Source organism: Triturus cristatus, chromosome 1_2, assembly GCF_964204655.1.
Source record: "Triturus cristatus chromosome 1_2, aTriCri1.1, whole genome shotgun sequence".
NCBI lineage: Eukaryota > Metazoa > Chordata > Amphibia > Caudata > Salamandridae > Triturus > Triturus cristatus.
In genome coordinates, this window is record NC_140580.1 from 1,014,613,761 (window position 1) to 1,014,627,088 (window position 13,328).

The following is a 13,328-nucleotide window of genomic DNA, read 5'->3' on the forward strand; positions in this document are numbered from 1 at the left end:
AAAGAAACAGTTACTCCAAGTACAGACAGCCCTAGTAAGTGTACAAGTATGACGCCAGACAAGCCCCATAGCTGTAGATCTATTGCAGAGAAACTCTGATAAAATTATTACTTTCATTGCAGACCGTAGGAACCTCCTAATGCAACTAGTTGCTAGATATTCTGTTGACAGGTATGCCTCTTTGTCCAATATTGTTGAAAGGCTATTTACGCAATGTTACGGATGGGTTGTTTTGCTTCCAGTGTTAATAATGTAATGGTTCACTATCTGAGACTGTCTAAGAAGATGTATTGTAAGATGCTCTGTCAAGAGAAATGCATGTACTATTTGAATGCTAATAAAAGTTAATTTAAACATATATATATATATATCAGTGCTTAGGACCTGTGGGTACTATGGGTACTATATCCCTTCAAGTGTTGTGAGGCTATCTCAGTGTAAATCCCCTCACACACACTTACAGACTCACCACCCCTGTCTGAACATCCCTTCTCGCACACATAAACACAGACACACAGGACCCACACCGTACAGGTATTCAATTAAGATAAACCTGAAAGGGCCCACTATCTCCCACCTACACCGCCCACTGACCACCCCCAACACACACGACGCGCTGATTCAATTAAGACAAGCCTTGACGGGCCGAGTGTGCAACCAAGGCTCGGAACAGGGCCCCGGCGACCAAAACCTAAACAGCAGCTTTCTCTGGGGCCCAACAGGTTTGTTTTCACATTAGCAGAAATCAGAAGCAGTTTAAAGACGAAGAGATACGCAAGGGAAGAGGACAGAAAACCAAGTAGAACGATATTGTGAGGAAAAGAAATGCGAAGGGGTGCGGGCAAGCACGGGAGCCTTGCTACAGTTCATGAAGAGCAGTGGCACCGGAGCACGGGGGTCCGAGGTGTGAGGGGCCAATTGCATATGATCCCAATTATGGAATACTTTTATTGTGCGGTTTAGGGATTAGGCGCCACTCCCCCTGTTTTTATTCGGGCCCATTCGACTCTTGCTACGTTACTGGGCAGGAGAGAAGATGCGAGGGTTGGCGGCCAGAAAAATAAAGTCACGAGGAAAGGGTTAGGGTAGAGAGCGACCCCGGAATGGATTAAATGGATTATTCTGCCGGAGAGAAACCACGAGACACAAACTAATAGAGAATGAAAGGGGAGAGGGAAGAAGACCAGCCACTAAAATCAGAGGCCTCGAGGGGAATCGTGGAGTTATTTATTTATTTATTTCGATAGAAACAAGGCAAATGCGAGATGTGGACAATAATGAGAAGGGAGAGAACTACACAGTGAGAAGAAGCCTCGGCGGGCATTCCTATTGGACGACGTGGAAGTCGGCGTAAGGAAGTGAAGACGCAGAAAGCGTGAGTGGAGAGTGGAAGCGGTGAAAGGCCTAAGGTGAACCGAAGCAGTCTGACAGGAGAGGCTGCATAGTTTGGACATGCCTAGGCGGGGTTGGACATGTCGAAAGTGTGTGTGTGGGAGGGTGAGAGAGGATAGAGACTACACGCAGGTAGACGGCGTCTATCCCCTAAGATGTTGCGCTCTAGTGCAGTAAACTGAAGTTGTCCCCTGGGCATATCCAGCATCGCTTGCGCTCTTGACTGCCTTCCTCGGGGCAACAACATGCAGGGGGCAGTGGGGGCTCTCCCCCCCTGCTGAGCCCAAGACAAAAGGCTAATTTGAAGGCCATCAGTTCTCCTTTTGTGGGAGTACAATCTTGTCTCAGAGCTATTTGCAGTCTGACACCCTGGAGCTAGCGCAGTGGAGGGGAAACAAAGGCAAAGAGCGTGTTATCACTTAGCACGCACTCCGGTTTGGAAGCGAGCTTTTAACTTTGTTCAGTCCTTAAATATAAGAGCTTGTACTGCAAGAATGTCAGCTGTATTTGTTATGTGAGTATTTACACGACTAACCATTTAAATGCCAATTTTTAAAATTATTTTACAGATAATGTGATGTCACTTCCTTTGATATCACAGTCGAGTGCAGTGATGTCACACGTCGTGCTGTGACTTGCATGCTAACTTAGTTAGCCCCCCTCTTTTTTGGACTTGTGCCATGGAATTGCAATAAGTGTTTGTCTTCAGTGAGCATGGTTGTGTATCTCTGTACATGTGCGTGCCTAGATGCACTTTGTCTGCGTGCCTCGCGCGTGAACATGGAGTGTATACGTGCAGTGTTTTGGTGTATTGCGCATGTCTGTTGTGTGCACAGTCATTTCACCTTAGGCGCATCCTGACTATCTCTCCATTACAGATACAAGTTAGTCAAAAAGCAAACAAAAGTCTCCCTCTTGGTGTTGCAACATGTGTGTCATGCCCAGACTTGTGTTGCGTTTTCTCTAATGAAGTGACGCTTGCACCACCCTGGTCTTGCTAGACCATGTGATCGTTTTGCCTCGTGATCCTTTTTTGCCGAATGCACGAGGAACGTCGGAAGTGATACAATCCTACATTATTTTGTTATTATAGTTACAGCTTGTGTGCAGAGCTGGACGTGGAAGTGCGGCCCCACATAGATAGAGCGGGGAGGGGAGGGTTTATGCGGAGGCACCGTTCTCATCTGAGTGCCATGGAGCGAGGGGCGGAGAATCCGAAAAAAGCTTAGCAAAAGGGTGTGAAGAGCGCCCGCTCCTCTGCGCTGTGGGCCACCCCTCCCCACCCTCCGACCTGAGGGGAAAGGGCTTCCCCAGGGCATTCCAATTCAAATGCAATAGGATGTGGCGGCCGCTCCTCCCCGCCATAGCACACGGGAGGTGGGGCTGTCAAGACCAGATCTGCTCCCTGTGACTGCATTAAGCGCTGTTGGCATTGTGCGCGCGGGTCTCCGGCGAGGCAGTGCCCCGTCTATGTTGCTGCCTGTTGCCCGTGCTTGAGAGAGGAATTGTGTGTACGCTGGGTCGGGACGTCGGTGTGTATTACAGTGTGCTGTTTTAATACCGCTTGCTTGTAGCTCAATTGTATGATCTGTACGAATGTGCGCGTTTATGACACTATGACCCAGGCATGATGCACTTGTGAGTTATGTGTGCTAGTGGGTCACAGTGACGCCCAGTGTCTAATTGTGTATGTTGTGAATGTGATAATAGTGAGATACGGGTGTGATTTTTACGTATCCACGCGTTTATTAAGGTGTTTTGTATAGCGCTTTCTGATCACTTTCGGTTACTTCAAAGCTCTTATTGTTCTGTTTTAGTGATCCAGGAAAAATATAGGAGTCGTGTGTTAGTGCCTCAAACATAGCGTGTTAGGGTTGCGCGCAAGTGCTGGTGAGACGTGACAGCGGGGGGCAGGGTGAGCTTGTATGTTCTAGTGTGTCACTGTGAATTTTTATTAAGAACGCTTTGTATGTCTGGTATGGAGTGAGATCAGTGTACGCGTCTCCTCTGTGCTAAGGTTTCTTTGTGGGAGATTAGTGTACACTTCTCTTGTGTGCTAGTGTTTCTTGGTGGGAGATCAGTATACACTTCTTCTGTGTGTGAGCAAGTGTTTTTTGGTGAGAGATCAGTGTACACGTCTCCTGTGTGCTCGTGTTTCGTGGTGGGAGATTAGTGTACACGTCTCCTGTGTGCTCGTGTTTCTCGGTGGGAGATTAGTGTACACGTCTCCTGTGTGCTCGTGTTTCTTGGTGGAGGATCATTGTACACGTCGCCTGTGTGCTAGTGTTTCTTGGTGGGAGATCAGTATACACTTCTCCTGTGTGCTAGTGTTTTTTGGTGAGAGATCAGTGTACACTTCTCCTGTGTGCTCGTGTTTCTCGGTGGGAGATTAGTGTACACTTCTCCTGTGTGCTCTTGTTTCTTGGTGGGAGATTAGTGTACACGTCTCCTGTGTGCTCGTGTTTCTCGGTGGGAGATCAGTATACACTTCTCCTGTGTGCTAGTGTTTCTTGGTGGGAGATCAGTATACACTTCTCCTGTGTGCTAGTGTTTTTTGGTGAGAGATCAGTTTACACTTCTCATATGTGCTCCTGTTTCTTGGGGGGAGATTAGTGTACACGTCTTCTGTGTGCTCGTGTTTCTTGGTGGAGGATCAGTATACACTTCTCTTGTGTGCTAGTGTTTTTTGGTGAGAGATCAGTGTACACTTCTCCTCTGTGCTCCTGTTTCTTGGTGGGAGATTAGTGTACACGTCTTCTGTGTGCTCGTGTTTCTTGGTGGAGGATCAGTGTACACTTCTCTTGTGTGCTAGTGTTTCTTGGTGGGAGATCAGTGTGCACGTCTCCTGTGTGCTCCTGTTTCTTGGTGGGAGATTAGTGTACACGTCTTCTGTGTGCTCGTGTTTTTTGGTGAGAGATCAGTGTACACTTCTCCTGTGTGCTAGTGTTTCTTGGTGGGAGATCAGTGTACACGTCTCCTGTGTGCTCGTGTTTCTTGGTGGGAGATCAGTGTACACGTCTCCTGTGTGCTCGTGTTTCTCGGTGGGAGATTAGTGTACACGTCTCCTGTGTGCTCGTGTTTCTCGGTGGAGGATCAGTGTACACTTCTCCTGTGTGCTTGTGTTTCATGGTTGGGTGTGGGTGTGATATCTCTTTGGGTGGTTTATGTTGCTAAATTACAGTGAAGGCACCGCGATAGCTCCAAGACTCTAGTTATTGGTACTAAGCCCTTGTGAAGGCGGATGAGACAGTGATGTGAGTCCAATCTGCGTTGGTGTGCCCACGGTGACAGCAGGGGACATATCTGTGCACTTCTGCCCCACGCCAAACAACCTCAAGGAAGATGCCCGAGTCTGCTGAGACCGGCAGTGTGGCCAGTAATCCTGAAGTCTGCAAGGAAGACTTGTTCTCCTGTTCCGTCTCCTTCAGCAGTGGGCCTGACCATAAGGAGCCCATCCGCTGGGTGAAAGGTGAGTGTCCACAAGGTATATTGAGAATACTCTGAGGTTCAACCTGAGTGGTCTGCTCATGAAGATGTCTTTCCAGCTCCATTCAATCAAGTAGACATCACATGTCCTCCTAGAGTAATGCCACCTGTCCTATGCAGGCCTACCCAAGAATCAGATCTATAGATCACTGAATATTCAGAAAAAGTCACCCCAACTTATTCCCCGAGAAGGCATGACCACCCCATCGTCCCGAGCACAGTTTAGTAATGGGCGGCCCCATCACTTTCAGATTCAGGCCCTCGGCACTGTGCGATGAAGAAATTAAGATAACCAGCAACAGGAGGGGAGTTTGAAGAGGCACATAGGAGAATGTACAGACACAACCATGCAGCTTTGGTCCATCCTGTACCAGCCTTGAGACCTACCAAACCACCAAGGTTCAGGAAAGAGCTGAGACCATGGTTTTAAAACCAGTCTTTAGTCAGGGTTCTGGGGAGTGGTGCCGGCTCTTCATGCCAGACGTGTCAAAGCAACATCGGCTGTAATAAAAAACAGCAACCAGCACCCACGGTGCTGGACTGCTCCAGCGATGCCACCTATCTTTATGGGCAGGCCTGGCCTGTCGCAGCCTTGTCAAGCCCTTTGCGCCACTTTTGTGTCATTTGTAACATGGGAAAATTGACGTACAGGTGGTGCAAGGGGCTTGTAAATAAGCTCCCTGGTCTTAGTCTCACAGAATAGCCAACCTGGCCCAATTGTATTTATTTATTTGCATAGATTTATAAAGGCATGACAAATTACCCAGAGAGCCTCAGCACACCTCTATTTTATGTAGTTTATTGCATAGAAGCAATCAACAACAAGCATTAAAAATGCAACAGGTCTCGGCTTTGTAAAAGTTAAACCAATTCTGTTTGTAATTAGGTGGCTTTTTACCCTTGGTTTTATTAGTGTTTTTCAAACTTTCATGTACATAACATGCATATGTATGCATATATGTATGCATGCATTTATATAGATATGCAGATGTATATATGTTTATATATGTATGAATGTATGTATATATACATACATATATAAATGCGTATGCATATATATACATTTATATATATATATATATATATATATATATATATATATATATAACGAATACCAGATGGATGCATGCCAATAAGCACAACTGACCGTATGTAAGTGGGTCAAGTTCAAGATACGTCCTGGTATTTAAACCTGGACTTGTGAAAAATTGAAAAATTGCAATTCTGATATGGAGAAATTTTAATAATTTTAGAAATTTCTCTACGTGTTTGTTTTCCATCATTTGCATATTTGCACAAACAATGGCAGCTATTCAAATTGTCCAATGTATTATATTTTAGAAGCATAGGAAAACTATTTTAATGTGTTTATTGAAACATTTATTGGTTTTAACCTCTTTGTTTCTTCTGTGTACGTTGTGACGAATTTGGTATGTCTTCTATGTTCATGGTTGCTGACACTCAATATATGTTTTTGCGCTTGTCACTTTAAAAACACAAAAAAACGAAAAAATGTAACAGCTTATTTAAACCTATCAAGCACTGTTCAGCGCGTCATGTGATCAAGATCCCTAGAGGATCGAAACGCGTCAGGCGAGTGCGAGGGTGCAAGGGGAAACAACAATAAACTGAACCTGCACGTACCTGTGGTCCGTCCTCCATTATTGTTCAACGCTGGAAGCCTTGCAGTGATTGGAGTTTAGCGCATATATATATATATATAAATTCAATGAAAAAACCATAGGTTTCACACATGTTATAGTTAGTTGGACATTTCACTCGTGAAAAACCAATGAAATTCCCCCGTTATAGTTAGTTCAGCTAACTATAACTCGCGCACCCGCAATCCACTGCTGATGACGTCACATATTACATCACTCATGACATGGTCAGTGACATCACTCATGACATCACTGATGACATCTCAAATGACATCACTGATGACATCAGTGATGACATCATCTAGTGTATGTGTGTTTTTCTTCAAATTAAATATGTTTTATATATGTATATCTCAAGGTCGATGGAAGAATAAATGGGTATATAAATGTCTAAATGGATGATTTTTTTATGAAAAATTGATTATGTGACTGATTCAGTGTATCATAGTGAATACATGGCTTTGTGAGTAATGTTTAAGTCTGTAAATATCTGTATCAGTCTCTCACTTTGTGTATAGGTGGCTGCATGAGTTGGTGAGTAGCTACATGGGTGTCTATATAGGTTATTAGTTGTTTTTTTGAGTATCAGTCTGAGTGTCTGCATGGTTCGGTGGGGGGTATTACGTAGTGCATAGGTGCATGAATGAGTGACTCACTGTTTGTATGTGTTGAAGACAGCATGTGTGCAGGACTGTATGGGTGGATGAGTGTGTGTATGGGTGTGTTAGTGAGTGAATGACTGTGTCAATAGTGTCTCTATGAGTAACTACATATGTTTTATAGTAGTATATGTGATTATTGGTGTTTTTAGGTCGAGGACTACCGGTCTGCCGAAGGCAGAACCGGAAGTCGAGATTTAATGTTTCCTAGAGTGGCTCCTTAGCCCGCCTCTCTTTTTGCCTCTCCTCCATTGGCTGGCTTCCTAAACGGAGGCCCGCCATTGGAGGAGAGAGCCGTCCCTCCAAATAGGCTCCGTCTTTTTCAGATTCGGGGGCGTGTTCCTTGCAGTTCTTTCCACTTTTTAGCCACGCCCCTTTAGAACAGCAGGAACACGCCCTCGAATCTGAAAAAGTTTCGAAGCTTCCATCCGCCATTTTTTAGGACTCACCAGAAGCTCCGAGGGCGTTGCAGGCGTTTGTCTCCTACAGGGGTAGACTTTCGGCCGAAGTGGAACACCAGATCAGGGAAGGCTGAAATGTCAGGTAATTCCTAGCTCTTTATTGTGGGGGTGAGCGGATTGCCGGCCCTGACGCAAAGCTTGTCCCCTGATGCCAAAACATGGCCTGTGACCCGGGGCAGTGAAGGGTGGTACAACGCGTGTGTAAGCAGGGCAAAGTGAAATGATGCAGCCGCCATAAACTTGGATTATTAAACTGAATCCCATCCGTAGTTTTTACACCTAGTTTTACCACAATATAAACTGTTCTTACTCCTGGGCCAGTGTGACGTTTACATCTCATTGGCTGATGCCCGCGCTGAATTGGACCACACCATTGTCCTTCCTCCAATTAGCTTGCAGGGGAGTAAGGGGATCGTGGTCATTGGTGCACACGCGCAGTTTTCAGAAAGTACAGAGGACAAGAAAACCCGAGAAAGAGAAGCGAATGGAAACCCCCGCCCGAGCACTGCTGCCTCCCCCTCGGTTCTCGTCAGGCGCGCGCCACATGCCTCGAGTTAGTGCTGGAAAAAACAACTCGTTTCAAGGCGCACGCCACATGCCTCGGGTCACTCCGGAAAAAACACAGCTCTTTTCACACGGCCACAAAACACTGAACACTAGCAAAGCACGGGGCGCCTATCTGTGTACAAGCAGCGCGCGGCCCTCCTCGTGCTGGGCGGTGAGTCACTGGGAGGACGGGAGGCTCCGGGGCAAGACGGGAACCCGGGGCGACCTCAGCAAGGGGGCGGGACCCCACACTGACCACAGCCTCACTCACCTTCATACAGCTTCACTTTTTCCTCCAACACCATCAACCCCTTTGCAAGAAGCTGGTTCTGAAAACAAACCGAAGGAAAACCAGGTTACTAGCGCTGAAAGAATATTGGCGCTATAGTGAACGTTTCTTAGCGCTCCAGAGACTTGTTAGCATGTACTTTGAAACTATTTAAGGTCAGGGTTCAGGGGCTCCCCGGAATACTCCACCACCTGTACATACTTTGAAGCACTGACCACACACGGTCTCAAGCTTTGCCCTTACATTTTTTATTCATTAATTCATTCAGGGTGTTTTATATGGCGAGAACAAGACTCGAGGGTATCAGAGCGCTGCACATATGATTGAAAGAGCACAAAGCTAGCCAAATAACTGAAAACAGGAAGGAAATCAACACCTTAACTAAAGCATTGATCAAAAGCCGTATTGAGTGTTTATTGGTGGGGGCTGTTAGAGCCGCAGGTCTGGGTGGAAAGAACCCCCTTTACACTGGAGGTTCATGTACAGCTGTGCACTCACACCGCATGCAGTGCAGGGACACGGCCCGAAGGTGCCTTCGCACAAACAAGGAACCGGTCAGATCGAGGGATGGAGGCACACCACAGCCCCACGGAAGACCACTACAGAACTGGCTCTCTGCTCCAGGAGCGCCCTCAGCTCTGCGCCCCCCCTGCAGACTCCCTTTTACAGCTGGGAGCGCCCTGGACTTCAGAGCCCGCGCCGTCAGCACAGCGTCTCACTGAGGGCACGGGCGGGGCATTAACCCCTCTCTCCCAGGCGAGCCTGCGCCTCCCTTGTGTGAGGCCACCCTCCCATCCACTCCTGAAGCCTTGGTTGGAACTAGGCAAGGACCCTGCATCACGCCACTGCAGGTGTGTGCGTTTCTGGGGATGGGAAGCAGCACAGTAACACCATGCACAATGTGAACAAGCCATTATGCAAATATAAATCACACCCGACAACATGAATTTCAGCCTGCCACCCCATCAATGGTTAATATTCACAGCCGGGTGTATTTACTGCCTTCATAATAAATATGAGTTAGTGAATATAGCACCAATACTCACCCCGCCCCAAAAAACAGCAGAAACAGTCCTTGGCACCCAAGCAGTCCCCAATATCCTAGCAATTTACTATTCGGAAGCCCACCGTCAGTGTAATCGAATTTAAAAAGTTTGTGGGCACACGTCATATTATATTTCAGATTTCATAATGTTTTCGAAAATTCTAATTCGCCATCACAGAGTTTTACATACTTCTGAGATAAAAAGGCTTAGAAATCACATTTGAAATTGAGTTAAAATGTGTTGAGGTGTGTGCTGCAGGCAGTAAAACTTTTTTTTAAATCCAGGTGAAAAAGTCTAGTGTTTGGGGGTCTGTTGCCCTTTCGCCAGAATTTTGTAAATTTTTTGCAGTTTTATGTAGCGCTACGTCGACCGGAGCTATTGGAGGGCATTACTGTTCACCAGTTCCATTACACATGGTTTATTCGTTTTTGTAGCCACGAGGAGATTAAGTAATTTGTCTCGAATCACAAGTGGTTGAGCAGACGCCGAGATTCGAATCCGGTTCCTCAGATTCAAATTCGACGGCGCTGGCCATAACGCCACATCCCTTAACGTCTTCCTAATGTTTACATCTCTTGGTCTTTAGGGTGTTGTAATGTTTCCTATATCTCACTACCTCACAACATCCCTCTCCCTCACTATATCACTGTTTCACTACCTCACTCTCTCTCACTACATAACTCTCTCTACCTCACTACTCCACTCTATCTCACTACCTCCCTATCTCACAACTTCTCTCTCTCAAAACATCACTACCTCACTCTCTAGCTCACAACTTCACTCTCTCACTCACTACCTCAATCACTCTCTATCTCACTACCTCACTCTTTCTATCTCACTAACTCACTTTCACTCTCTCTTTCACTACCTCTCTCTCTCTCTCACTACATCACAACATCACTCTATGCTTATATATCACTACCTCACAACATCCCTCTCCCTCACTACCTCACTCTCTATCTCACTACCTCACTCTCTATCTCACTACCTCACTCTCTATCTCACTACCTCACTCTCTATTTCAATACCTCACTCTCTCTCTCTATCTCACTACCTCACTCTCTCTCTGCTAATGCAATAGGTATCACATATGCAAAAAAAAAGCTAATGCCAATAGAAATGACAATGCCATTTATTTAGGGATACAAAAATGATAAAAAAAATAATGAGCAATACCAATAGCTCTACCTATAATATTGCCGAGACCATTGCATTGTAAATGCTTGTTAATTGAGTATATGTGAGAGTAAGAGATTGAAAGAGTTCCTGTATGAATAAGTATGTTTTTCTATAAGTGACTGTTTAAAAGACTAAGTATGTGTAAGTTTCCGTATAAGTAAGTGTGGTGGTGTGTGTATAACTGTATATGCATATAATTATATGTTTTAATCTTTATTAGCATGAGTGACTATGTGTGTGAGTAACTCTATGGATGAGTGACATTATGTAACAGGCTGTATAGGTGTATGAGTACATATGATGAGTGAGTACATGTATGAGTGACTGTATAGGACTGTTGGTGAATGAGTGGATTTGTATGTGGATCTTTGAATTATTGAATTGGTTGTTGTAACTGGTATTGGTATGTCCATTATTTTGAACATTGTAGTTTCTAATTTTGAATGTGTGTATCAAAGGTTATATTAGGGTGAGAGGAGGTCTGCTACTCAATCACAAGGATGATGTCATCAGTGATGTCATTTGAGATGTCATCAGTGATGTCATGAGTGATGTCACTGACCATGTCATGAGTGATGTAATATGTGACGTCATCAGCAGTGGATTGCGGGTGCGCGAGTTATAGTTAGCTGAACTAACTATAACGGGGGAATTTCATTGGTTTTTCACGAGTGAAATGTCCAGCTAACTATAACATGTGTGAAACCTATGGTTTTTTCATTGAATTTGCAAGGTTTTTTAAATGCTAATTCCTAACTATAACGTTTTTGAAACCTTTGGTTTTTTCAGTGAATTTGCAAGGTTTTTTAAATGCTAATTCCTAACTATAACGTTTTTGAAACCTTTGGTTTTTTCAGTGAATTTGTACGGTTTTTTATATGCTAATTTTTGTATTATTTAATTAATGATATTTATTTTTTAATAAAAATAAAATTCCTATATATTCATTTATATATTATCTGTATCTTTTTTTTTTTTATTTAAAAAAAAATTTCAATTAGGATAAATTGTTTTTTTATTATTAATTTTTTAAATTATTTTTTGTCCACTTTTTTTTAATATAAATTCTTGGGGTGCGCGCTCTGAGCGCGCTCCTAGTACTATTTCGTAAGTTTTTTATGAATTCCGTCGTACGTTATTTACGTACACAAATATACGTCATAGTGCGCGCTGGGAGCGCGCACCCAGTACGTATGTGTGCGTACGTACGTACGCATGCGTGCATGCGTCCTACGCGCTCTACGCGGTTTACTTCCACATACGCTAAAATTACGCGCAATAACGGTCGCGTATACGCGTGTTCAACGTATGCGCGCTAGGTACGCGCATATGACGTATGCACATGCGCTCTTACGCGTACGCGAATACGTAATCACGAGGTGCGCGCTCGGAGCTTGCGCAGTGCGCGCACCTCGGGTTTATGCATAATAAAACAATATTTCTTATTGGTTATCATTACTTTCAGTTTCTAATTGTTTCAACACCACACCCAATCCCCTCATGGCAAGTCATGTGATCAAGAATCATCACTTTTGATTGGTTTGAAGTACTTTCAGTTCCAGATTCTTCCCAAACCACACCTACTCCCCTCATTATTAGTTCTGATTCCTTTGGAGAAGGAGCTGTTCTGTTGTTGAGAGACAATGGCTGAACAGCAACCAACTTCAGACAGTGACCAGGACACTCTTGAGAGGCAGAGGAACAGGAAGCAGAAAGACAGCTTTATATGGCAGTTTTTCACTTTTCCAGAAGGTCTGAAAAAGGTAAATGCACCGAAAGTTACATGTGTACTTTGTAATAAAGTCTTATCTCGTGGGAATCCTAACAAGAAATATTCTTTTAGCATTCACACTATGTTGAGACATGTTAACAAAATGCATCCAGTAACTTTTCGTCGAGCTTCTGGAGAAAACCCTCCACCTGCTCAGCCGACGACATCAGCAGCAGCTCAGCCGAGCACATCTTCGGCAGCTCAGGGGAGCACTTCAGCTGCGATGGTGCCTTCACCTGTTTCTACACCTCTTGTTGGTCCACCTTGTTTGGCGAGGTTGTCTACACGGTGCACTGATTGCGGTTCTCTTATTTCTGTGTGGGAGACCAGTCTTGATCTCCTTCAGAGAAAATTTGATGCGCATCCGTGCACTAGGCCATAGATGTTTTTTCTTTTTTTGCGTTTTTCTCTTCCTGTTTCCCTCCATTAACGCTAGGGCTCTTTTAAGAGCCACTTATAAACTAAACCCCCCAAATTTTTTTTGAGATTTTTTATTTGAAATTGTTTTGAGGTGCGCGCACCCTGCGCGCACCCAAGGTTTTTAAAATTTTTTTTTTTTTAAATTAATATACAAAAAGAGGTGAAGAAATGGAACCACACAGAGTCATGCCATCATTTTGAGCACATAACACAGGCTGCCCCTTTCATGGGCTGCATTTCTTTCAGAACAACAACTTCACAAATTAAATCTCTGCCCACAATTCCTGTGCGCACACAGACTCATGCTATGTTTTTTTGAACAAAACAGTGTCCCTGAATAGTACCAAATTACTGTTACAGCCTGATACATTTCCCTTATTATTTACAGAAGCAGAAAACAGCACATTTCCTAACAGCT

At 44.6% G+C, this 13,328-nt stretch overlaps 1 protein-coding gene across 1 annotated transcript in view; it reads left to right on the forward strand.

Moving 5' to 3' along the window:
- Positions 1-3,728: 3,728 nt before the first annotated feature.
- TMEM268 (transmembrane protein 268) overlaps positions 3,729-13,328 on the forward strand; it is a 184,202-nt gene continuing 174,602 nt past the window's right edge. The window contains exon 1 of the mRNA XM_085611907.1: positions 3,729-4,861. Within this exon, the coding sequence (XP_085468033.1) occupies positions 4,735-4,861 (127 nt within the window). The 5' untranslated portion in view covers positions 3,729-4,734. The remainder of the gene's footprint in view (positions 4,862-13,328) is intronic.